This window comes from Wyeomyia smithii, chromosome 2 (assembly GCF_029784165.1).
Source record: "Wyeomyia smithii strain HCP4-BCI-WySm-NY-G18 chromosome 2, ASM2978416v1, whole genome shotgun sequence".
In the NCBI taxonomy this organism is placed as follows: Eukaryota; Metazoa; Arthropoda; class Insecta; order Diptera; family Culicidae; genus Wyeomyia; species Wyeomyia smithii.
The window spans coordinates 84,892,257-84,918,808 of NC_073695.1; the positions used below are offsets into that span (position 1 = coordinate 84,892,257).

Genomic DNA, 26,552 nt, shown 5'->3' on the forward strand with positions numbered 1-26,552 from the left:
TATTTTCTTACAAAAGTCACAGTGACTAACTGGGAAAACTATTTCTTTAAAAAGGTCACTGTGCTTTTGTCAGAAAAATTTAAATGTACCTCTTAATTTCTTGGTGACTATTCTAAGACAAAAAGCCATTTGTACTTCAAATTATCACCGTGGCTACATAATGGAAAAAATACTTTCGTTTCACAAGTGAAATGATTTCGTCTGTGACTCTTCAGAGAACAATAAATAAATTGTAGTTCAATGATCACGGGAACAAAATTAAAGAAATATTTGTTTTTGATCCTAGCTTTAGTGTCTTTTGTAAGAAAATAAGCACAAGTTTTTTCTATAAAAAGTAATGGTTACTCGATTACAAAAACTATTTCCATATTATTTTTGAAACGTTCGGGGGACAATTGTAAGAAAAAAGTCCTATTTTACTTGTGACTCTCGTGCGGATTGGGCTAGCCATGACCTCACTGTTTCGGCATAGATCACCATGGGATCATATAGACGACTACTCCAGTATAGTTAAAGATAGCAGTTGGAAGGGGGACCTATTAGCGAAAAACACAATGTTACGCTAACGCACTTGGTCCATGGCAGCTTACCTCTAGTTTTTGAGCAATCTACACTTTCAAGATCTTGCTCCACTTGGTCCAACCATCTCGTTGCGCGCCTTCACGTCTTGTACCGGCCGGATTCGAGACGAACACCATTTTTGCGGGGTTGTTGTCCGACATTCTTACAACATGTCCCGCCCGTAGTATCATTTCAGTTTCAACGACCAGTATCCAACTGGGCTCGCAATAGAGTTGCGCCAGCTTTCTGTAGTCCTTCACCCCATTACGTCATCCTCATATACTCCGCCGAAGATGGTCCTAAGTGTGCCATACCTGCACGGCTTGTGGAGCCCGTAGTAGGCACGACTTCAAGCTATAATACGTCTGCGGATTTCTCTTCTGCAGTTGTTGTCTGACGTTACCAAAGATCCGACATACACAAACTCGTCAACTACCTTTAATTCATCTCCGTCGATCTCTACGCTACTGCCTTGCGAATGCGAGCCCTATCGCGCTCGGTTTCTTCTGCTAGCAGATACTTGGTCTTCGACGTATTCTCTTTCAATCCAACCTTTTCTGCTTCACGTTTCAGCTTGGTGTACTGTTCGAAAAGGTACCTATAGGGTATAGGTAACAATCCATTATTCATCTCATTGAGTCGTTATTCACGAAGAATGCACGGATTAAACACCAAATTTTCACGAAATCATTGAACAAAATCACAAAATACGCTTACGTGCTTCTGTAGAATCGCCCAACATTGTATATTTAGTCAACTTAGCTAGATTTATCCTAAATTTTGTGAAACAAACCATTTTTCACAACGCTTCCATATCCATCTCAAAACTTGAATCACTGCTCAATTATTCATCTCACGATGCCCTCATATTCATCACACTGTTAATCATGAATGCATCGCACTTTAATGAATGAACGTAGCCGCAAACTGTCGTAGTAGGTTACCTAGGTACCTACTGTAGTTGTTTATGTGCAAAATTGGTAACCTAGGTAACCACTGCAGTGCTGTCGATTTATGTCAATTCAGTATGATTTTTTCGTATTAACAGAAACTGATTTGGCAACTTTTGATTATCTTCAACGCAGTGAAAACAGATGAAAATACATACAATTAAAGCATGTTTTTGGAAATGAACATTTAAAAGATTAAAGTATTGTTAATGTACTGAATGATTTTGTTTAGTGATTAAAATGAAGAGTGGTCCGCTAGTGATGAAAAAAAAACTTTGGTTGGTTGCTGAACGAGTCCCGTTGTAGCCGAAAAGAGTAATGCGCGGATTTCGTTTTCTGAGGCAGGTGATTGGAATAAATGAGTTTTCGAGTGCAGACACCCGACTTTAATATTAAATTTAGAGCTTTTAAGTGAGTTTTTGATGTTTATACTTTATGAGAAATCGAAAGTGAACTAAGAAGAATCCATTCCATGGATTAGTAGATTTATGGATTAGTTGAAAATATGCGTTTTTTCCAGGTTTCAATTGTGTTTTCATGTTGTATAACATGAATATATGGGCTGAGATGGATTATGGAACAGTTTTGCCTATATGATTACCTTTGACCTAAAACGGAAAACGTGATTGAAATGAAGTCGATATCTCGTAGCGTTTTTGAGTAATTTTTTAAGAAAAGCAACCCGCGTAAAAAAACCATGTAAAAAACCTTACTGTATTATTTTAGTAAAAAAGGGAAATGTTGAAAATATTTTTACTATGTGTTACAGGGACAATTTTCGCGCCTAACATAAGTAATTTGATAAAATCACAATTTTGAAGGATTGTGAGAGAGCGTAAATGATAGTAAAACGTTACACACTGCCACAAAAGGAGGACACAGACTAATAGCGAATTTCTTTATTCGCACACTCTAAAAAATTGGCACGTAAAATATACCTGGAAAATCACGTAAGGGACTGACTTTAAGAAAATCTACCGCTTTACGTGACAAAACTAACATGTTTTTTTTTGTTTCGCTGTTAAATTGGCACCTTGATGCTCTTCAAGTAGCTATAAACATGTAGCATGTATGGCAAGTTTCGCTAAGCGAGAATATCATGAACTGGCACATAGGGCTGTATTCCTCAGGCCCTGAGGGTATCCAAAAGTAGAGATCTGGCGCCGCAGAATTCAGCACACACCCAAACCACGTGTTCAATGTCTTGATACCCCAATCCACAAACGCAATGATTACTGCTCGCCAGCCCAATACGCAAGAGATGTGCATCTAGCCCGTAGTGGTTGGACATAATCCGAGACATCATGTGAATGAAATCTCGTCCTACATCCAACCCCCGAAACCAAGGTTTGGTGGAAACCTTGGGGATGATGCTGTGTAGCCACCTCCCCAGTTCTCCCTTATCCCACGAGGCCTGCCAGTTGACAAGTGTACTCTGACGTGAAAATTTTAAAAATTCATTGTAGGCAATTGGTCTGTTATAAATATCACCGTTTGTTGCGCCCACCTTAGCCAAAGTGTCCGCTTTCTCATTGCCCGGAATGGAACAATGAGAAGGGACCCACACTAAGGTAATCTGAGAAGATTTTTCGGATAAAGCACTCAGATGTTCCCGTATTTTCCCCAGGAAATACGGAGAATGCCTTACATCCTTCATCGATCGGAGAGCCTCAATAGAACTGAGACTGTCCGTAAAGATAAAGTAATGGTCCGTGGGCATTGTTTCAATAATCCCTAAGGTATACTGAATTGCAGCCAATTCTGCGACGTAAACAGAAGCATCGAGCTTGTAGGAGGCGGTAAAATTATTGTTGAAGATACCGAAGCCATTGGACCCGTTGAGAAGTGATCCATCAGAATAAAACGCATTGTCGCAGTTGATGTTTTTATATTTGTTATAAAATATTTTAGGGATCTGCTGCACGCGTAAATGATCCGGGGTTCCACGAGTTTCTTCTATCATGGATGTATCGAAAAACACAGTAGAAACAGAAGTATCTAATAAGTTGACACGATTGGAGGTGTATGAGGAAGGATTTATACTTTGAGACATGTGATTGAAATACACAGTCATGAAATGGGTTTGAGAATTAAGTTCAACTAGCCTATCGAAATTTTCAATTACCAAGGGGTTCAAAACCTCACATTTGATGAGAATACGAGTAGTCATATCCCAAAAACGGTCTTTTAATGGGAGAACGCCCGCCAAAACTTCCAAACTCATCGTATGGGTCGAATGCATGCAACCTAAGGCAATACGCAAACAACGATACTGCAATCGTTCCAGCTTGATTAAATGGGTGTTTGCAGCGGAGCGGAAGCAGAAACACCCGTACTCAAGCACCGACAATATCGTTGTTTGGTAAAGCCTTATGAGGTCTCCTGGGTGGGCGCCCCACCATGATCCAGTAATTGTCCGGAGAAAATTCACTCTTTGTTGACATTTTTTTATCAAATACCGAACGTGACATCCCCAGGTGCCTTTCGAATTGAACCAGATACCAAGATATTTAGATACCAAAACCTGAAAAATCGTTTCACCCATTAACTGTAAGTGGAGCTGAGCAGGCTCACGCTTCCTATAAAAAACTACTATCTCAGTCTTCTCCAGGAGAGAATTCGATACCTAGCTGTAAAGCCCAAGCAGACAAATTGTCCAGGGTATCTTGCAATGGTCCTTGCAAATCGGCAGCTTTGGCTCCTGTAACAGAGACCACGCTGTCGTCTGCAAGTTGTCTCATCGTGCATAAATTTGCCAGACATGCGTCAATGTCATTTACATAAAAATTGTAAAGAAGGGGGCTTAAGCATGAGCCCTGGGGAAGACCCATGCTGCCTGTAATCGCATAATTGTAACATTCGACATTTTATGAATTTCGTGCTTTTTATTGGGAAATGCTTGAAATAGTATGTATTTTTCACATCTGAAAATATATACCTATGTTTGTTTGAAAAAAGTCGTAAAAAATACCAAGTTGTTTTGTCACATAGCATAAATAACCGCATAATTGTCACACTACTTAACTTTTTCAACTTTTTTGTCTAAAAAGCTTCCATCCAAATCCACATCTGGATCCTTTGAAACTCGGAGGTTATTCTGGTCCGGTAGCCAACCACCGGTGATCCGTTTCTTATGTTCAGCTCATGCTTGTTGAAAACAAGAAAAACTTCATTTATTTTGTGATATATTCCAAAAGTACCTTGAAAGTGACGGCATAAAAGTATCATTGCAAAAATTTCAACTAATTTGGCTTCAAAAATAATGGTCAATGTATACATAGTGTAAAGTAGTGCTTTCTTCATGATACCAAGTTTAGTTGTAGCGTCTATTTGCAAGAATATATTGGGAACAATGCATTAAGATCAAAATATAAAAGTGTCATTTTCTCGAACAACCAATTTTGCAAACGTTACAATTATGCGATTATGGGCAGTGTAGCTAATACGAAAAGATGCCAAATCGCCATGCGTAAAATGCATATGCTTTTCGGACAACAAATTATGCCAAAAATTGTTCAAAATTGGAGAAAATCCTTGTCGGTGAAGTTTGCCCGAAAGAATGTCAATAGAAACGGAATCAAAAGCCCCCTTAATGTCCAAGAACACAAATGCCATTTGTTCTTTGCAAGTATAGGCTAGCTGAATATCTGTAGAAAGCAACGCAAGACAGTCTTTCGTTCCTTTGGCACGGCGGAAGCCAAATTGAGTATCTGATAGTAGACCGTTTGATTCGACCCAATGGTCTAAACGACGGTGTATCATTTTCTCCATCAATTTCCGGATACAGGATAGCATTGCAAACGGCCTATAAGAGTTGTGATCAGAAGCTGGTTTTCCCGGCTTTTGGATGGCGATCACCTTCACTTGCCTCCAATCCTGCGGTACAATGTTTTGCTCCAGGAACTTATTGAACAAGTTCAACAAGCGCCCCTTGGCATTGCCGGGTAGATTCTTCAACAAGTTGAATTTGATTCTATCTAACCCAGGCGCGTTATTGTTACAGGACAGGAGGGCAACTGAAAATTCTGCCATCGTAAAAGGTGATTCTATCGCATCGTGGCCCGGAGACGTATCGCGAACAAAGTTTTGCGCAGGAACAGAGTCCGGACATACTTTCCTGGCAAAATCAAATATCCACCGACTTGGAGACTCCTCGCTTTCGTTAACCGTTATACGATTTCCCATTCTTTGGGCTGTGTTCCAAAGAGTGCTCATCGATGTCTCCCTCGACGTTTCGTTTACGAACCGGCGCCAATATTCACGTTTCTTTGCTCGGACCAAGCTTTTGAACTTGGTCTCAAGCTCCAAATACCGCTTAAAGTCGTCGGGTTGACCTTTCACCCAAAAGAAGGCCTTAAACGCGTCGGATTATTCCGTGTAGACATCGGAGCACTCTTTGTCCCACCACGGAGTGGGAGGCTGTTCTTTGATCGTCACGCCGGGATATTTCTTCGTTTGGGCTTGCAACGCGGCGTCGAGAATCAAGCCCGCGAGGAGGTTGTATTCTTCAAGTGGTGGGTGATGTTGAATCGATTCGACAGCTTCTGATATCATTTCCTCGTATAATTTCCAATCGATATTCCGTGTGAGGTCATACGGAAGTCATAGTCATTGTCATAGCTCATGACTTTTGTTACTGTATGAAACATAAGTGGCTCTATTTAGAAGGGCTATTAGAGTACAAGTGAAAAACGAAAAAAGCAAAAAGGTTACCGGCAAAATGATGAAAAACAGCATGGGTCATTCCATACGAAGTGACCACGAAAAAGCGCAAACTTGGACACGACCATCACAGATTTTGCTCAAAGTTGGGAGAATTATTCATCTACTGTCTCTTTGGAAAAATCCCTAATTTGGTGTCGATTGTACTACCCCCCGCTCTGTGCGACCTCTCAGTTTATTGCAAAGTCACGCATTTTTTGTTCAAATTCTCATTTTTCTTTTTCTCACAATTCATAGACGTAAGATGTCCGAAACATACTGATAGATGAATTTTGAAGAAAATAAACCAAGAAATCCAGAAAAAATATAAGTTTTGACCGGAAGTGTTGCCAGACAAATTATTTTTGTATTGAAAACTAAATTTACATTTTTCAGCAAATGCAGCCATTTTTATTTTAAATTTAATAATTTCAGCGTGTTCCTTGGAAAATTTTACATAAGAAACATAAACGAAAATAGCTCTGAATTTCGTAATTAATTTTTCGTAACAATGTTATATCTCAAGATTGGCTCATTTTACCACGGAGTGGTAAGTGCTTCTTACGTAAAACTCTTTGAGAAACACGATGAAACCATCAAATTTAAAATAAAACTAGCTGCATTGGCCGAAAAATGCAAACTTAATTTTAAAGTACAAAAATAATCGATCTGGCAGCACTTCCGGACAAAAACACTATTTTTCTTGACTTCCTTGGTTATTTTTCTCAAAATTCACCTGTCACTATTTTTTGGGTGTCTTACGTCTATAAATTATAAAATAAAATAATTACGAAATTTACAACTTTTTCCGTAAAAATGTTATATCACGAGATTGGCCTATATTACCTCGGGATGATAGGTGTTTCTTATGTGAAATTTTCCAAGGAACACGATGAAATTATCATATTCAAAATAGAAATAGCTGCATTTGCCGAAAAATGTAAATTTAGTTTTCAAATACAAAAATAATGTATCTGGCAACACTTTCGGTCAAAACTTATATTTTTTCTGGATTCCTCGGTTTATTTTCTTCAAAAATCATCTATTAGCATTTTTCGGACATCTTACGTCTATGAATTGGAAGGAAAAGAAAATACTACAAGGTATACAGCCCTAGGGTTGTATGAAATAATGACGTGGGACTAAACGCTGTAATTACTGTAATTACAGACACAATAAATTCGTTTGTTCAGTGATAAACGTATTTAAATTCTCAGCCTTTCCTTAATTTTTTTCAGAAATATATTAATTGCACTCTAAAGAATTTTATTTACACTTAGTGATGTTGTGCCTATAGTGTTTTTTTTTTCTTTTGTACAAACAACTTTCAACAATTACAACCAAGTTAAAGCTTGAAAAGATTCATTTTTGTTTTTTGCTTCTCAAGTTTGTTTTATTTGCCAACAAATACATTCACTGTATTACGAAGACAGTTAATATAAGTATATTATTTTTTTTTGTTAAGTTGGAAATGAAAAAATATCTAATCAATGTTTAGTCAATGTTTAAATGCAAAAAAAAAAGATTTTTAATAGATTAATTCTTTCTTTTAGGCTCTCGCCGGCTCTTACTCTTTTATAATTTTATATTTCTAGGAATTTGCTCGTTCGAGATTATGTCGGTCACGATTATTCAGTGAATGTCGAATATAAAAATAGATAAAAATAACTTATATCCGTTGCAAAAAGTCAATTCTTGTTGCTTGTTGAGTAATTCATGGTTTTTATGGTTATCATATTAATGAGATAAACTTTCAGTCACCATCAGTAGCAGCATTACAGTTTTGATTGCACGCGAATAGAAGTCGTGCCCGCTGCAATGATAGACGACAAGAAACTAGCGGCGCTCTGCTCCACGTATACTCTACGGTACTGTTGCTTTTACCAGCATGTTTTCTTTCAAGACATCAGTTTCTATTACGCTTCTATTAGTTCTATTAGCAGGTTTAGAAATTGTTCAAAGCAAGGTGTTGTTTCAAACTTTTCGAAAAACCTTTACCTTCGAGACATCAAATTAGTCTAGATTCATGAAAGCAAACATAAATTGACCTATTGGGACGGGGAGACCCTGTCAATTTCTTTTTGGATATTGATACAGAGTAAATCGCAGGGAATGGTTGGTGTCTATTCATGTCGTCTGTGCTAGGAATACTCGCATGTAATTGGTAATGAACGCGTTCGCGTAAATTTGTCCTTGGCACATTTTATGGATTTAAGCCGCTTTGCAATGAAAAAATAATGATAACTAGCATATTACAAAATTGTTATACATTTTATCTATCCAACAACATATTGGTTATTGTTATCCATCAAGAGGTTACGCTGTTACTATCGTTTGAAATCTGACGCAACATTTGCCAGTTTCAACTCCAATTTTACAGAATGCATACCAGCATAGAAAACAAAGACGTAGTCCCACGTCAAAAGAGATCTTTGACAAAAACTGCGCGACTTTGCAATGAAGAGGGGTTCTTTGAGAGCGGGGGGTTTTCCAATCGACACCAAAATTGGGATTTTTCCAAAGAGACAGTAGATGAATAATTCCCCCAACTTTGAACAAAATCTGTTATGGTCGTGTCCAAGTGGCACGTATACTTCGTATGGAATGACCCGCATATTTTACCTTAACCCCAGCATGTTTATATATTTCTTACAAAAAATAAACCTAAATTAATCCACCTAGCGGTCAGACCCAGCCTTTCTCGTTCAAACTTATATCAAATTGTTATGAAGTTTGTTATTTGTAAGCTTTTTTTTTCTATAAAATACACGCAAAAGTTGGATGGTGCGAAACCAGTACAAAATTGTGCGTTTTTAGCGCAATTGTTGATGTAATTCGGAACCAGTTCAATGATTGCGTGTTGGGCATAACGCAATTAATGCTCTAGCGTTTCTCCAATGTATTTGGCAGCTCAAAACTACTACACGTAAACAGTTTCAACTGGTATCAAGCAGCATTGCAAAGCGAGCAAGAAGCAAAACCATTCTCCTCCTTTCTGCTTGAGGACGAGACATATGTTACGCTTTTCAAGTCTTTTGCACACACGCTTTCGAGATACTTTTTCTTCTTCATGCATTCCTCTGAATAGCAGCAAGCACGCACCGACAGTATGAGTGAGACTAACAACACTATGGTATCAAGTATGTACAGCACGGGTGTCTCGCTCATTTCGTGAAGCAACGAAATATCGCCTTGCGCGTCGCAATCCGAACCGAAAGAGAAGCGAAAGAGCAACCTGCAAATTGTATGTGATGTGTCTAGTCTAGTCACTAATACACTCGACGTGAGAAATAAAGTGTCGGTATATGATACATATTCTGATTTCATTCTATGTCAATGTATTCGCAGTACAACTGTTGCGTTATGCGTTTCACACATTTATTGTGCGATTTCTGTGCAACATTTGTGCGAATCGGAAGACACAATGATTGTACAAGACTTCAACTTTTGCGTGTATCGTTTATTTAGTCATAGGGGTTTGTAATTTTTAACATTAAAATTTAAGTTATTCCTCTAAACTCAATGCAAAGTCTAGCGCAGTTGCATCAATTCTCTCATTTTCATTTACAAAATTTACATACTTTACAAAAGTTTTCAAAACGTCATTTCTGGTCGTCGTTGGCACGTGTTCCAAGGTTGGTCGAATTAATTCATCAAACGAGAGTCTCTGCCATCCGCCAAGGGTCGCCGATATTTTCCGCTGCAACTTATCCCACACTGTGGTTACTCGTGGGCACTCGCAGAATTTGTGCTTCAAATCTTCGACACCAACCGCGCAGTGTTGACAGTTAGAGTTGCTTGCTCGCCCGATAACGTGCATTAGTCTTCGGTGTTCCGTCTTCTCGTTCACGAGTAAGTAAAGGTCACTGCGTTGGCTCGATGTTAGCCGATTTGACGAAATGTTTCTCCATATTTTTTTCCAGTTGACGCCTGGGAGATTACGCTCTACTCTTGGAAGCTCGGTTTGTTCCAGGTAGAAGTTATGAATGAGAAGGCTGGAGGGGTTTTCTTTGATGTGGTTTGGTAGTAACTGAGTTTGCTGAGCCAAGATTTTGAGACAAGGGAGTTCGTTAGGAGGAGGTATGTTTTGGGAGAGGAAGGATTGATAGAAGGGAAGCGAATCTTTTTCCTGTAGGTGGCGATTTATAAGTAGTGCTTTGCATTTGATACCTGGTAGCTACAACTTTAGACCTCCGTTTTCTCTGTTGCGCGCCAGCTGCTGCATTGGTATACGAGCAGGTAAACCACGAAACAGAAATTCCCATTAATGCTGTCAGTTTTGCCGTATGCATACATTGCGGTGAAATTATGGATGCAAGGTACCAGACCTTTGCCGTGATGAACGTGTTTAGTAGAATAACCTTCTGTTGTAGGTTCAACGTGCGCATGCTATGCAGCCAAATCAGTTGGGAAACTTTGGACAGTTAAGAGTCCCAGTTCAGCTTCACCATCTGTCGCATTGAGTTTGCGAAGAAAACTCCCAAGTCTTTTACTTTGTCGTTAGTCTGTAACCCTGGAATCATTAACGGGTTTCCATTGATAAACCCGACATCAATAGCTACTGTTTTTTGTCGATTTAATTTTGCTCCTGCTGCCAATTCAAAGCTGTCGAACAGCTGATATAAACGTTCGATTACTTGTGTTGAGGTTGCGATCAATGTAATATCGGCATATGCGACACACAGGTCACCATCACATGCACGCTCCACTCGTTTAAGGAGAGGGTTGAGATAAAGCACAAAAAGCAGCATCGACAACGGATCTCCCTGACGAACAGATCGCTCAATCCGAAACGATTGCGAGAGGCGTCCGTTTACCAGTAGCCGTGAAGACGAAGCATTGTTGATTCGAGAAAGCCAGTCTGCGAAGCTCTGGTTGATTCCCAGAGAAATTAAAGTTTGATGTAGGAAACTGTGAGAGACCCGATCGAAAGCATGATCGAGATCGAACGATATCATCTTTCCTTTGCGTCTCCTTGCATTTAATTTGGCGATACGATTTTTAAGCGAGAGTGTTGCCTGAAAAATTGACCGAGCGTGATTTGAGCACTTTTGTGCGTCACTCAATACTCGATTCGTACGCAGCACGTGCTCTAGACGTCTTTTCATCACGCGGGACAGTATTTTGAAGTCTACGTTCAGCAAGCTGATCGGACGATACGCTCTTGCCGTTCCATCGTCGCATTTCTTTTTTGCTAACACGATTGTTCCGTCGGCGAACTCAGTGGGGAGCTCATTAGTCATTGCTCCGTTAATCACGAAGTAGAGTTCTCGATAGATGATGTCGAAAGTTCGTTGATAGAACTCTATTGGCAGTCCATCGATGCCTGGCGACTTGCGTTTTTGTGACATTTGGACGGCACTTTCTAGTTCGTCGATGGTGATCTCTGCCATCAGCGCCGCATTGGTTTCATCGTTCTCTGGAATTATTCTCTCCGAGTCAAAAACATCGCTCTCGATTCGTCTCACGTCTTCCCTCGCATAAAGATCCCTAAAGTAGTAGTACATATGTTGTTCGATTTCTTGGGAGACTTGTATGATTTCGCCTTGCTCGTTTTTCAGTTTTTTTTTTTTTTTTTACGTCGTCTATCACCCAGCTGAAAAGTGGATAGGGTTTCTCCTGCCACAAACGTCTCATTGATGCAGATGAAATTTTGTGTGAATCGACGCTGTAACGTGAGCAATTGTGCTTTAACACGATTGATGGTAACCAACATGTTTGGATTTAGATAATATCCATCATACGCGATTCTTAATTGTGTGTACAGTCGTTGGTGCTCTGTGTGGAACATTCTGAAAGCCTCATTCGACTTCCAGCGGAAAAAGGTTTTAATTTTTGGTTTTGCAAAAGAAATCCACCACGCCATCCAGCTAGGAAAATTTCTTCGCTGGCGAGTCCAAAACTGCCACCGGTGTTGGAATTGATCGATATTTTCAGCAGTCAACAGATGAGGGCGCAGGGACCAATACCCGCGGCCTTGTTCGCGGCCGAGATTGGGAAGGCATATTCGAGCCGATAGCGCTTTATGATCTGAAGAAAAGCATACGTGCGTGGCAGCGAACCACATTTGAATTATGTTGGGGCCACATATATTGATCAAAGCGGGTATAGTTTTAAATAGTCTTTGAATTTCTTTTCGTTCCTTAACTTTTGAACCACATATCAAGTTTTTATGAAATTAGTTATTTGTAAGTTTGAGAGATGACTCGTTTGTATGACACTATTTATGTTCAAATAAGTCGTGTAATCTTTGAGATAATAGAATTTCGTTGTTTTATCAACAATTTAATACATAACGGTTGCTTAGTTCGATTATAATCAAATGAAATGGGAACGTATAGGGCAGCCAAACTTTGAAACCACGTGTTCAATCATAATTCATCAGTTAACCCTTAACTAGCCCGTTCATCTGATAATACTATTGATCAAATCGGTTGTATACTTTCTGAGATAATGAAGTTTCGTGATTTTCACAATTCGGTACATTACAGATGAAGTTACAGTTCGATTACAGTAAAATTCAATAGGGTGTTATGAGTCAGCTAGACCTTTCATTTGACACTAATTTCGTGAAAATCGGTTCAGCCATCTCTGAGAAAAGTGAGTGAGTTTATGTATTCTTCGGAATATGTTTCTTTTCATAGCTAGCTTTCAAATTTTTAAACATAACAGGCAAAGTAATAGTCCGATTGCAAAAAAAATCAATAGGGTCTTATGGGGTAACTAGACCTTTCATATAACACTGATTTTGTGGCAATTGGTCCAGCCATCCCTGAGAAACATGAGTGAAATTAAACAGTCTTCAGAAGACGTTTCTTTTCATAACTTTTGAACCACATATTCAATGAATATAAAATTCAAATGTTAAAAGTTTTTAAGATAGCCCGTTTATTTGATACCAATTTTATTGAAATCGGTTGTGTGGTTTCTGAGATATTGATGTTTGGTGATTTTTACATTTTTAAACATAACCTCTAAAATAAAAATCCAATTACAATGAAATTTAATAGGGTCTTATGGGGCAACTAGAACTTTCATTTGCATATAATTTCATTAAAATCGGTCCAGCCATCTCTGGGAAAAGTGAGTGAAAATAAAAATCTGCACATACACACACACACACACACACACACACACACACACACACACACACACACACACATACAGAAAATGCTCAGCTCGTCGAACTGAGTCGAGTGATATATGCCATTCGGCCCTTTGGAGCACTTTCATATCTTCGGTTTTGCAAGTGATTGCTATACCTTTCTAGGAGAAAAGCAAAAAGTTAAAAAAATTATTAATTAGGAGTAAAATATTCGTGCTGAAGAGATAGCGAAATAAAAAAAATGACTTTGAATTTCGTACACTTCAATCACGAGCAATACCGGGAACGTACGAATAGCACAATACCAAATTTAAATTTTGTTGAGGCCATATGTTTTGATCAAAGCAGTTACAGTTTTAAAGAGTCTTTGAATTCCGTTTCTTTTCATAATTTTTTAACCACATATCAAATTGCTATGGAATTTCTTACTTGTGAGTTTGAGAGACAACCCGTTCAAATGACACTAGATATGTCAAATAAGTCGTGTGATCTTTGAAATAATAGACTTTCGTTGTTTATATGATTTAATACATAACGGTTTGAATAAAAATACGATTATAGTCAAATAAAATGGGAACCTATAGGAAAGCCAAACTTTTCATTTGACACTAAGATTGTTGAATTTAGTCCAGCCATTTTTGGGAAAACGAGTGAATTTGAAAAGTCACCGGAACATGTTTCTTTTCACAATTTTTGAACCACGTGTTTAATCACTATAAAATTCATCAATTAACCTTAAATATGAAAATCACGAAACTTCATTATCACAGAAAAAACACAACCGATTTGAACAATATTGGTATCAAATGAACGGGCGTTCATTTGATACCAATATTGTTCAAATCGGTTGTGTTTTTTCTGTGATAATGAAGTTTCGTGATTTTCATATTTTGATACATTACAGACAAAGTAACAGACTGATTACATTGAAATTCAATAGGGTGTTATGAGGCAGCTAGACCTTTCATTTGACACTAATTTCGAGGAAATCGGTTCAGCCATCTCTGAGAAAAGTGAATGAGCTTAAGTAGTCTTCGGAATATGTTTCTTTTCAAAGCTGGATTTCACATTTTTAAACATAACAGGCAAAGTAATAGTCCAATTGCAAAATAAATCAATAGGGTCTTATGGGGTAATTAGACCTTTCAAATGACACTGATTTTGTGGAAATCGGTTCAGCCATCTCTGAGAAACATGAGTGAGATTAAACACTCTCCAGAACACGTTTCTTTTCATAACTTCTGAACCACACGTTCAATCTTCATGAAACTCAAAAGTTAAGGGTTTTTTAAGTAGCTTGTTTATTTAAAACCTTTTCATTTTTTGTTAAAATCGGTTGAGTAGTTTCTGAGATATTGATGTTTCGTGATTTTCACATTTTTAAACATAACCTCTAAACTAAAAATCCGATTGCAATGAAATTTATTAGGTTCTTATGGGGCAACTAGACCTCTCATTTGCAATTAATTTCATGAAGATCGGTCCAGTCATCTCTGAAAATCGAGTGAGATTGGGAGAGCGTTACACACACACACATACACACACACATACGCACACACACACATACAGAAAATGCTCAGCTCGTCAAACTAAGTCGATTGATATACGAGACTCGACCCTTTGGAGCACTTTTATACCTTTGGTTTTTCCAGTGATTGCTATACCTTTCTAGGAAAAAGGCAAAACATGTTTCAACACCATTTCTATAACTTTTCAGGAAAGTATGTTTTATAAGTTTAGTTTAAAATGCATAAACATTTCAAATCTCATACAAAATTGCAAAAAGTTCATAACGCTCACTAATCGCATCGACGTGAACAACATACCTTCTAGAACTGTAATTTATACCTGGACCTGGGGCTATCTGGCATCTCTTTCTTGTATCGTAAATTGCTTCTCTATTCCTGCGTAGATTTCCACTGACTCCGTGGAATAAAAAAATTCGCTGTAAGATACGTGAGTATTTTACCAATGGAAAATATACAGAGCAAACAAACGAGAACACAGGCAAGCTTGCAAACGGTCAGCACTTTCATTTGATTTCGCTTCCTTAGCGTGCGTCACAGTAGGCTTTTGCTCGTAGAATGTAGAACAACCGTCGCACTCCCATACAAATAACTGTCTGAACGTAAACAAAACGAGTGTGCTCTCACTCGTTTTGTTTACGTTTAGACATACGAACTTATCACAAAGTACTCCAGAATTCTCATTTCTAGAAAAAATGTCAAAACACGTTTGATAAAAAAATCGTCATGGTGGCGAGTACTTGTTTGACTTGTTTGTTCAAGAATGTATTTGGACAGCGAGCCTTGCCACCGTCAAAGAAAAAGAAGACGATTATCGCAGTGACAAGTGGTTCTACTGTGGCCATTTACAAGCCTGTCCACAGGTCTAGCGAAGATGAAGTACCCAGTACACTTCACGAGCCGACACTTAGCCGTCAGTTGATGGTTAGAATCCGATGCTAATCGGTTTAGCTATCAATATGAAAAAGTGTTACATTCGAAGTGCAGTGATAAATGGTAAGTCCGACTAGCGTTTGACGATGCATACCTACACAGTAAAAAATTCTGAATATTACACATCACGTAAAATATTTTCCCTTTTAAATTTTAGCTGTTCTGACGTAAACCATGATTTTGTTTGAAAATTATGTGCAATTCCATTAAAATTTCTGTTGATTCTGACGTAAACCACGATTCAATTTGAAAATTATGTACAATGTCATTTAAAGTAGCGTGGAATATTATGGAATTTTCTATCATAAGCGATGGAGGCAATTTACATGCGATTCGACATAAAGTTTTCTTACTGTGTATGGTTTAACCAAGATCGTCATTCATATTTTAACGAATACTTGAATCCCATTCAATGCAAAACTTGTTACAGTCGTTTGAAGCTTTTGAGGCAAACCAATCTTTTCTACATAAACAGAGTCAATTAAATTGTATAAAAATGTAAAAAACGTAAATGTAAATCGTATAACTTTGAGTACATTATAGTAGAAGATTTTTCGTTGCGTCCTGATTCCCTGCTCCTGGATATGTTCTTCTCCGGAGTCAAAGTTTCTATTTCATCTTATTTGAAAGTTTCAAATTCGCCCTGCGAAGAATACAAAATGCAATTTATCAAACCACTTAACCGAAGCTTGAGTGACAGCTTTCTAACTGTATGCCGTACTGCAAACTCAAGCTACGTACAAGACAAGGAAAAAAGAACAACCGAGCTAATGTTTGATGATACTCTTCACTAGTTTAAACACTCCCCACATTGTTGCTGTAAGCAATCATTCACCGTTGACTGCACTCTGATTGGAAACACAGGATGGTAAAAGTTTAATAAATGTTATCAGACTGTTGGTGCTAGTGATGACTGAACTTCAATTCGTTAAGGGAGGTGTAACGTAGATTTCAGTTCGCCTTTTCACTGATAATTTGTTTCTATGACATCCCTACGCATTTTACGAGCAGCAAGCTGTTAACTTGCTGCCAACAATTTTTCCGTCCATACAAAGCGAACATGCAATCATTTCCAGCGCGACTGGCGTGCCCGACTGGTCCGCGTCTTCCTCATTGCACTCTGATTCGCTTAACAGTAAATTGAACCAAAAGTCGCTCATGTGTAAAATGGCCACCAGTTGGACGGTTCCTTTCGCATTCTTCCTCGTGGTCTATACCTATATCCTATTGGGTAGTACTAACAGTTTCGCCGGTGAGGCGAAAAAATCAACGTCTTTCCATCATCCAGAAAATAGCTTTGATGATGATGATGAACTTGTGAGTGGTTTGTCGTGTGTTCGGAACGAGCATTACAACTTCAGCTTTCGTCCATCATTGACAGATTCCTGTTGACGAGTGTTCCCAGCGAAGCCGTGACTGGACGTTGAGATGTTTGGTACCGGTGACAAATTTTCAAATGGCGATTGATCTATGCGGAACGAAACAGGTAGACATGATTGCTACACTAGGCCGCTGGGTTTTGAAAAGGGTGAAAATTTGAAGCGAATATGTAACTAAAATGGTGTCTTTACGCTTTCAGAAACCCGCTAAAAACTTCATCAAACAATGCCTGAAGCAACTGACCATTACAGGGAAATCCTGCCCACAGCTTTCTATGATGGAGACAGCAAGCGCAATGGCACGTAACGGAAAACCACCTCCAGCGCCATCCGGTGATTACAGGTCCAAGACTAAACAAATAAAATCACCACTGAAAGGACGACAATTTCAGGTACCCAAATCGCTTGGCGGAAAAAGAGACCAGAGTTACGAGAGAGATTCATTGGATTTGTGACAACTCAGAATGATTTTTATCTATTAAGTTTAGCAATACTAGTATGTTTACTTTTAATAACAACTTAACGTAGTCTTTGCGATTTCAATGTTGGATCTGAGGCACATTTTTCATTCTTGTCGTGCACGTGGGGAAAATTTGAGGTTTTAATATGTATGTAAAAAATCCGACAATACTATAGAGTATTTCAAAATTTAAAACAACACTTACCGGTAGAAATTAGGTTAAGTCAGATTACTTTCTTAGAATCACTTTCCAACAACTTTCGGTTTACTGAAACAGATAAAAATATGGTTTAGCTGTATAGTACAGGCTTGACATAGACGGATGGTATAACAAATTGCGTTGGTTAGGAATCATGATAGGGATTGACATTACAAGAAATTCGAGAAAATTCTTGAGAGAATCTTGTGCACAGCTATGATAACAGAAAAGTGTAAGTTACCTGTATCTCCAAAACTTATCACACTCTAAATCAACTAAACTAATCTAATACAGATCCGTTATGATTGAACCAGTTGACCTTTTCATACTTGTAGTAAAACACATTCTAAAAAAACGAATATTTTACATATTTAATGACCTGACGAAATGCTTGCACTCCAAAGTAACGTCGCGCAAGATTCAACATGTATACTCTTACCCTCCTGTCGACAGATCGACGTGACAAATGTCGGTGGTTCTGCACTTTTAAACCTGAACTTGCACTCAGTCGAGCACAAAAATAAGCCAATTCGCGCCCGTCGGAAGCCGTAGAACGGAAGGAGAAACACCCGGATAGATTTCGCCTTCCGCCGTCTGGGTCGCACATCATCACCCAAAGCTTCACACGTAGTCAATTGTGCTGCGGTAACAAGATAAGCTCCATTCCATTGTTTACCCCTTACAGATTCGCTGCACGTGACCTGAATGCAACCACCGATAGGAGAACATTGTGGTGCAGAAACCAGAAAAATACATGAAGTTGGAAAAGGAACGAAACACGAAACGCAGTTCTTGGAGCAAATTTGAAGACAGAAACAAGCCCCAAAATCAAATTAAAGAGATTAACTTTGAACGCGTGTGCCGGCGAAAAACTTCCTTCCTGATTCCAATAATTATTCCAACAGAACGGCGACGATGTTTAGCTGAGTCCAGTCGAAGACGAGTAAATTCAATGATGCTATTGAAGTCACGCAACGCTAAGCGCTATTCAACCAGAACTATTGAAAGTGATAAAAATCAGCAATCGTTGAAAGTGGCGTGCTTGAAATCAGGCTTCTGAATACTCCTCTCCCTTGGAATGTGTAGATGTAAAATATTGCTCTTGATATCAGTAGGCAGTGCACACGTGTTGCATATGCATGCAACTCATAGTTTTGCTTAATTTGATACAGCTCTTCAGAAAAAAACTAATCAAAGGAAGCTATTTTCATAAACGCAATGCAAAAAAAAACACTGTGATTCATGGTGCACAGAAAAAACGATAACTTACACATCTCCGATTGAGTGAGCACAGATTTTAGCTGCTCAGTTCTCGACGGAGTAAAAATTGTGATTGTGATTCCGAACGAATCCCTTACAGAATGAAATTGCTCTCGGGTGTTGTAGAAACTCGTTTGCTTTGCCTAAATAATGCAGCTGACATAGTTTGACTACTAGTAAAGATTGATATTATAGCGTTTCGCGTTGACGGTGTTAAAAGAGATTTTAAAGGCTGCTCGCATCTACGCGAACTTACATATGTAGTTATCAAAATGTGCGTGATGAGCATAAATATTTCCTTCTTTCTCGTTCGCTTTGCAAAACTAAACAAATATGTATCAGAAACGCCGTCAACGCGAAATTACAAAACCAGATTACATTGCATCATGGTTAGCATAGTAGCTGGCAGAGCAAAAAATGACACTACACACTTGTGAGCAGAGCCTTTCCAGCCGATCGGCACAAATTGTTATCAGATGTTACTCTGATCGATATTTCCTACCTCCGTTCAAAAAGAGCATAGATATAATAGCGAACCTAGTATTAATACTGCGAAACAACACAGTAGGACATTGAGCACCAAACAGTTTTCCCCAACGAACGATTGCGATAGTTTCATCAGCTAACTTGACCGCTCTGGCATATTATTTCATCAGGCGAAAATGATAAAAGAGTTGGTGTATTCGGAAGCCTGCTTGAAATAGAAAAGGTAACGCTTCGTAAGAAAACTCACCGCTGACTGCGATAGAAAAGATAACTACTGAAGATGACAAGTAGTTATTTTTCACAAGTGTGTGCATTGGGCTGTCCCAAAAAAATCGATGTTGAAAAAGTCAAGGTGCACAGCCCAAAATTAAAAAACAATGTTATTTATAGCATTTCTGTAGAACATTTCGACTTTATAAAATGTCGTTTTCAAGTTGCCCAAACGTGATTTATGAAAACATTACTTTTTCAAGCTACAAACCCACCCTTTTGCACTTTTTTCAAACCTGTTCGATTTGTTCCACATTTCTCCATACATTTTTTTTATGTTGGTGGGGTTGTTTTTGAATATTTTGCATGGTTTGGTTCAGCATCGCATTCAATTATTTGACTCACAGAGCCCATTGAACATCACAAAAGAGTGAAGTTTTCTCATAATTTTAAGATAAAATCCTTCAAAACACATATAAAAAATTTTTTAATCAAGAACTGAAATGTTCACTGCTAAGCGGGATTCAAGACGTAAAGTTACATGAGAAAAGATCCTTGATATCTTATCGGGGGGCTGAGATATTGGCGATTTAACATGTGACGGAAAACTATGCATTTTGTTAAAAATGCGACTAAAGCTCAATGTCTCCATTGCACAGTGTTTTATTTTGCCGTTTGTGCGTATAATTTCCTAAATAGTGACTCAAATGTTGATTATAGCCATAAGGTATGTTCTGAGAAGTTTCAGGATATTCAAAAATGCATCTTTTAATGTAGAAAGATGGGTAATCAATCCACCAATGAGTGAGATAAAAAATTTACTTTTTAATCAGAATAAGATAGATGCAAGGTGTCTTCAAAAAAGTTTTAGGTTTCCTTAAAACAAGAAACATTACCGTAGACATTATGTTTCTATCTCTTACATTTTACGAGAAACATTAGAAGACACTAAAATCACAATTTTCGTTCTAACTTTTTTCGCAAATTTTTCCGAATTTTGCAACCTGCTATTAAGTTATCAGCCATCTAAAAACGCATTTGTTTTTTGAACTTTGTTATTTTCTATCTCCCAAAATAAAACAGTTATTTAACATATTTGTTAAAATGCATAGTTTTCCATCATACATAAAAATGCCAATATCTCGATAAGACATTAAGCATCTTTTTCATGTAAATTTTTGTCGTAAATTTCGCTTTACAATGAAAATTTCAGTTCTTGATCAAAAAATTTTTTTATTTGTGTTTTGAAGGGAATTATAAGAAAAATTAATTTTTCTGTGATGTTTAATGGGCTCTGGGAGTCAAAAAACTAAATGCAATGCTGGACTGAACCGCATGCAAAATATTAAAAAACAACCCCACAAAAATAAAAATATATATGGAAAAAAGTAGGAATCGAACAGAATTGAAAAAAGTGCAAAAGAGTGGGTTTGTAGCTTGAAAAAGTAATGTTTTCATAAATCACGTTTGGGCAACCTGAATACATTTTTTTATAAAGTCGAAATGTTCTACAAAAATGCTATAAATAACATTATCTTTCAATTTAGGGCTGAGCACCTTGACTTTTTCAACATCGATTTTTTTTTGGGACACCCTGGCGTGCATGTTTTGGTTTAAACAAGTAAGCTCAAATGGTGCTTTTCATCGCCGCCAAAAAATTGTTGAAATTAAACTTTTACCACTTCATGATAACGGGGAAGTATTAATAAAAATGATCACTAATGTAGAACTAATTTTTGCGGTGTACCTACACTTTTGTCTTGTAGCTGTTTTTATTCACTTCCCGGAATACACTTTTCCTGTCCCAGACAGCGTGTCAAGATTATTTTGTACTGAGGAATAATACAAAACTGAAAAATCATCTTCATACCATCCAATTAGTTTGAGTGCTAAATTTATTTTTGTGATTTTCGCGTCGAAGTGTAGGTAGGCGTGAAGTTAAAATGCCATGAAACTACCCAAAATTCATCAAATCAAATGTATAACTTCAGAATAGAACTTTGGTAAATTTCGCCTGAGCTGTCGTTTCGTTTACCTCAGACCACCATACGAGGGCTAATAAATACACTTGCAGTGTTGGATAATTATCCATATTGGCGCACTGATTTAAGTTCTTGTATGATGTTATGTTACGTCATTACAATCTGCAGACACTCTTTTTAAAAGAGGAACGGAGAATTAACTGGAATTTGTCTGTGTCGGTGATTCCGAAAGCTTTTTGCGTGAGTTAGCGTTTTTAAGGTGGCGAGAAAAATAAATACGCTATTGAAATATAGATACAAAACGACGCAAATTAGCTTCATTTTTCTACATATCGTTAGCAAAGTGACCTTTTACGTTACAAAACTCACTTTCAATATTTTGTGGCCTGTCCTTTGTTTTGTAAAACCATATTTATTCTTCGTGGTATGTTTACCACCAGGTTTTAACGAGTAGAAGCTGGGCTAGCATTTCACGCTGCATTAACGACGTTCCATAAGTCCGTTTTCATTCTTTAGATGATGCTTTGCAACCTAGACTTTCACAATCTTCCATAAAATTTCTAAAGTATTTACGTGAAACCGTTGGATAATAATTAGCATATAACTGAATTATTAGGAACTTAAACTCTATGTTTTGATTTACCCATAACCACAAATCATCAAACAGTAAAATTGTTATCTGAATAATCTGACAGTCGGTAAATCACAACAGCGTAAGCTCTCAAAATTTCGACCCGCAGCATCTAACATATTTATCCCAGGATCTCCCTTTCTTACTACCATTTCACATCTTACCTAACATTTATAAGGCCACGTAGAGTTAAACCTTTGTTGTGGTATGTGGCGGGACCATCATCAGAGTTCTCTGTGGTTCTCTTAAGAGACTTTACTTAAGTAAATGTTGGACTAACATTTCTTTTCCGTTCCTCAACAGTTTCAAAGACGTAACCAGGACGGTAACTATTCTCTGGAGGAATCTAACCTTTGTTCAGTAACAAGTAATTAGATCCCAAGTTTCATGTTGCTCACGAACGAGGATTATTTGTTCTCGTAACCAGCGTGTTCCTGCTGGTACTAACTACGAAGTTTTTGCTATGGTATGTTGTTGCTATGCTATGTTCAGCGTTGCAAACCCTCCAGCTTTTCCTGAATAGCTCCAGTTTTTTTGAAGATCGTCAGCGAAACAGCTGAAGGTTGAATATTTCTAGTTTTTTGAAAATTGTTCCAGTTTTATCCAGTTTTCTGTTCATCACCACATTTTTTGAACTCATTCCCATTACATGTATGGTCTTTTCAGTATTTTGTACATTCATGCGCCTCGGTTGTAAGATTTTATTTGAAATCTACTCAATTTAAAGTACGCCAGTGACTATAATCTCCATGTGTAAACAATTTTCTTTCTGCCTTTTTAGTTACATACAATAATACGGTGCAGCATTTTTGAACCGAAAATCAAATAAATTTATGTAAAAGCTTCAAATTTATATATCCAGTTTTCTCTAGTTTTTTATTTTGAATTCTTCCAGCTTTTTATGAAAAAACGTTGGCATCGCTGGCTATGTTATTTGAAACGTGATGAACCAAGAAAAGATTTATCACAGACTAACCATTGCCATATAAAACGACAAATTTTCATTCAAAAAACATACGTCGTGCGACAACGTCGTCAGGGGCGCTGTCATGCAATCCCATACATTTTTTGTGGAACACGGCAGCAGGTGGTGCTAGTGTTACTTACGTAAACTACTGTTATCATCCGAACGATGGATTGATCAATCATTTGTTCAAAGTGTTATGTCTGTTAGTCTGTGGATATATGATGAACAAATCACTTTGACACGTTACTGACTTTGTTTTATTGTGGCGTCATATACCTTTAGTTGTGTGAAAATGTCTGAATTTGTGCAACAAAATCGTAGTTTGCAGTAAGTATTACTTTTCTCAATGCTTTCAAAGAAAATGGCAGCTGAAGCGCATCGAGTGTTAAAAAAGGTTTACGAAACGCTGCTTCAGGTGAAACAACATGCTTTGAAGGCAGTAATTTCGATGTTGACGGCTATCCGCGTGAAGGAAGGCTGTGAATATGAGGAATGGTCGATGAGAATTCATGTCAAACGCTTTGGTACTAAAAAATACCAACCAAACGATTTCATGCTTTTGGAATTATTCAAAAAAATGAACCTGGGGTATGCTTTGGGAATGACTTATAAACATGGTACTTGGGTTATGATTTAAGGGCAAGAGCGCCATTTTTCTTTTGTGAACAACTACTCCAGCGGCAAAAAAGCTAGGGTTTGCTTCATCGCATCGGAACGGGTGATACAAAATAAATTCAATATCCAACGAAAAGAAAATCATGGAAACTCTCTGGTACTGTTTCTACGTCTATGGTGGCGAACCAGCCTGTGGCCGAAAGTCACCTTAATAAAGTAATAAAAAAAAGTTTCTACGGCGTCGGCTCGGGCAAGTATACACGCCGCGCAGACTATGCCATGTATTTGGTGGAGCCAGGTCGGTGTTATTTACTATTATGCACGGTCACAATACGAGCAAAACCACGAAAAAATGATTCTACTGCTTTGATTCAACGCTTTGCTTCACACTACTAAAGTCATTAAAACTTACTTAGAAACGCTCAAATGGGAAGTCCTACCTCACCCGCCAGATTCCTCAGATAATACTGTGCCGTTCAATTATTACTTGTTCCGCTCGATGGCACATGGTCTGGCTGATCAGCAAATCTGCACATATGAAGACAAAAAAAAATGGCTCGAGTCGAACCAACGCACACTGTTTCCAAAGCTGCAAAAACGTTATCGAAATTATTTTGACCCAAAATAAGATTTTAGAGCCATAGTGCCTCCAGGAAAGTTGATCCATTAATTATTCTCCATTTTATAGAAGTTGCAATTTTGTGATTAATCCACTTAACAGTGAGAAACGAATTTTACTTTTTTCATTTTTGCATATTAAAATTCACTTTGTTCGGCAAAGTTGTTGCACATTTTATTAGAAACAACTTTCTCAAAGGTTTCTACAGATGGCCTAGTTGTGATTTTCTATAATTTTTTAATGTTCTACATTGTTGTTTACTATAAAAAAACACACAATTTCATCCATGAAAGTTTATTTTTATCTCCCATATTTCATCGGTTATTGATGATATTTATTGAAACAATGCACTAATTTACTAACAGATATCATTAAAATCTGCAAATATCTGCAGATTAAACCTTTTCTATTTAAGTATGAGAAAAACGTCATTTAGTCCAGATATAGGTATTTGTCTCTCGCTGTCTCCTGTGCAGATATTTGTAAATAAATAGGTGCATTATTTTAATAAAAATCTTTAATAACTAAATGAACTTGAGAGATAAAAATAAACTTTTTTCGGTGAACTTGTGTGTTTCATTGTAGTTAACAACATTGTAGAAAATTGAAAAATTTTAGAAAATCACTATGGAAAGTTATATTAAAAAAATGGTTTTAAGAGGCATTCTAGAGAAAACTTCTCAATAGTTCATTTAAATGACCAGATACAAGTATAGTGCCTTCGACACAAAATGTGCTAGAACTTTACTCAGCAAAGTGGATTTTTATATGCAAAAATGAGAAAAATAAAACTCATTTCTCACATTAACCCTCTAGTACCCAAATAATTTTTAGACGGACTTTGAAAAAATCACTATTAAGCCTCATAAACATTTTTTAAGTTCTTATTGAAGCTTTGTAGAGGTTCGACTGAAGACCGCCTAGAGGCGGCACTGGGCACTAGAGGGTTAAGGTAGATTAATCACAAAATTTTAACTTCTACAAAATGGAGAATAATTAATAGAATAACTTTACTGAAGACAATATTACTCCAAAATCATAATTTTTTTTATTCTAGTAAAAATCGTCAACAACCAAAAATATATGTGAGACAAAAATAAACTTTTGGGAGATATTGTTTATTTTGTTGTAGCAAATAATTTTGTAGTAAAAATCTCTGGGATCACGCCTTCCATCGCATGAGGAAGTAAAGCCGTTGGCGCCGGTCCGTTAATAAACGGGTCGTGAGTTAGGGTCCTGGGTGTGGAATCGCCTCCCTGGGCGTCGGTGATTGGCCACAACAGTGGCGGAACTAGACCGACGGAAAATAAGCGAGAATAAAAAAAAAATAATAATATTGTAGAACATTTGAAAATTGTAAAAAATCACTATAAAAGTTAAATAGCAAAATAAAAATTTAATAGCAATATATAGAAAACTCCACAAAAGTCCATTTAAATAAAAAGATAGAAGTATGATGTCTTCAACAAAGTTGTTTCTATCAAAATTTGCTACAATTTTGCTGAACAAAGTTGATTTATATATTCCAAAATGAGCAAATAAAACTAGTTCCTCACTGTTGAGTGGATTAATCAGGGAATTGTAACTTCTATAATATGGATAATAATTAATGGAACAACTCTGCTGAAGACGTTACGGCTCTAAAATTAATGTTTTTGGATCAAAATAATTTCGATAACGTTTTTGCAGCTTTGGAAACAGTGTGCGACGGACGAACACTTTTGTCGTAACGTTATTCGAGCTCTGACAGAAAAATGAGTAGGGTAGAGCGGAGCTAGTTGGTCATTTTTGGTCAAAATGTTCTGTAACTTTTTGTAGGAAATATTATGGCAAAAACTCATTCCATGGAAATGTTGCGTTAAGTCTGTAGCTTCTAGAAAAAATATGAACGACTCAAAATAGTTTACGATTTTGCGAATATTTTATGTTTTTTGAGTGGATGTCAAATTGGCCAACTAGCCCCCAAGT

The 26,552-nt window shown here is 37.5% G+C and overlaps 1 protein-coding gene across 1 annotated transcript; it reads left to right on the forward strand.

Moving 5' to 3' along the window:
• Positions 1–16,873: 16,873 nt before the first annotated feature.
• LOC129723815 (uncharacterized) lies at positions 16,874–17,994 on the forward strand. Its single transcript, XM_055678265.1, has 3 exons — positions 16,874–17,093; positions 17,158–17,262; positions 17,356–17,994. The coding sequence occupies exons 1-3, from the start codon at positions 16,935–16,937 to the stop codon at positions 17,608–17,610; spliced, it is 519 nt and encodes a 172-aa protein (XP_055534240.1). The 5' UTR covers positions 16,874–16,934; the 3' UTR covers positions 17,611–17,994.
• The last annotated feature ends 8,558 nt before the right edge of the window (positions 17,995–26,552 follow it).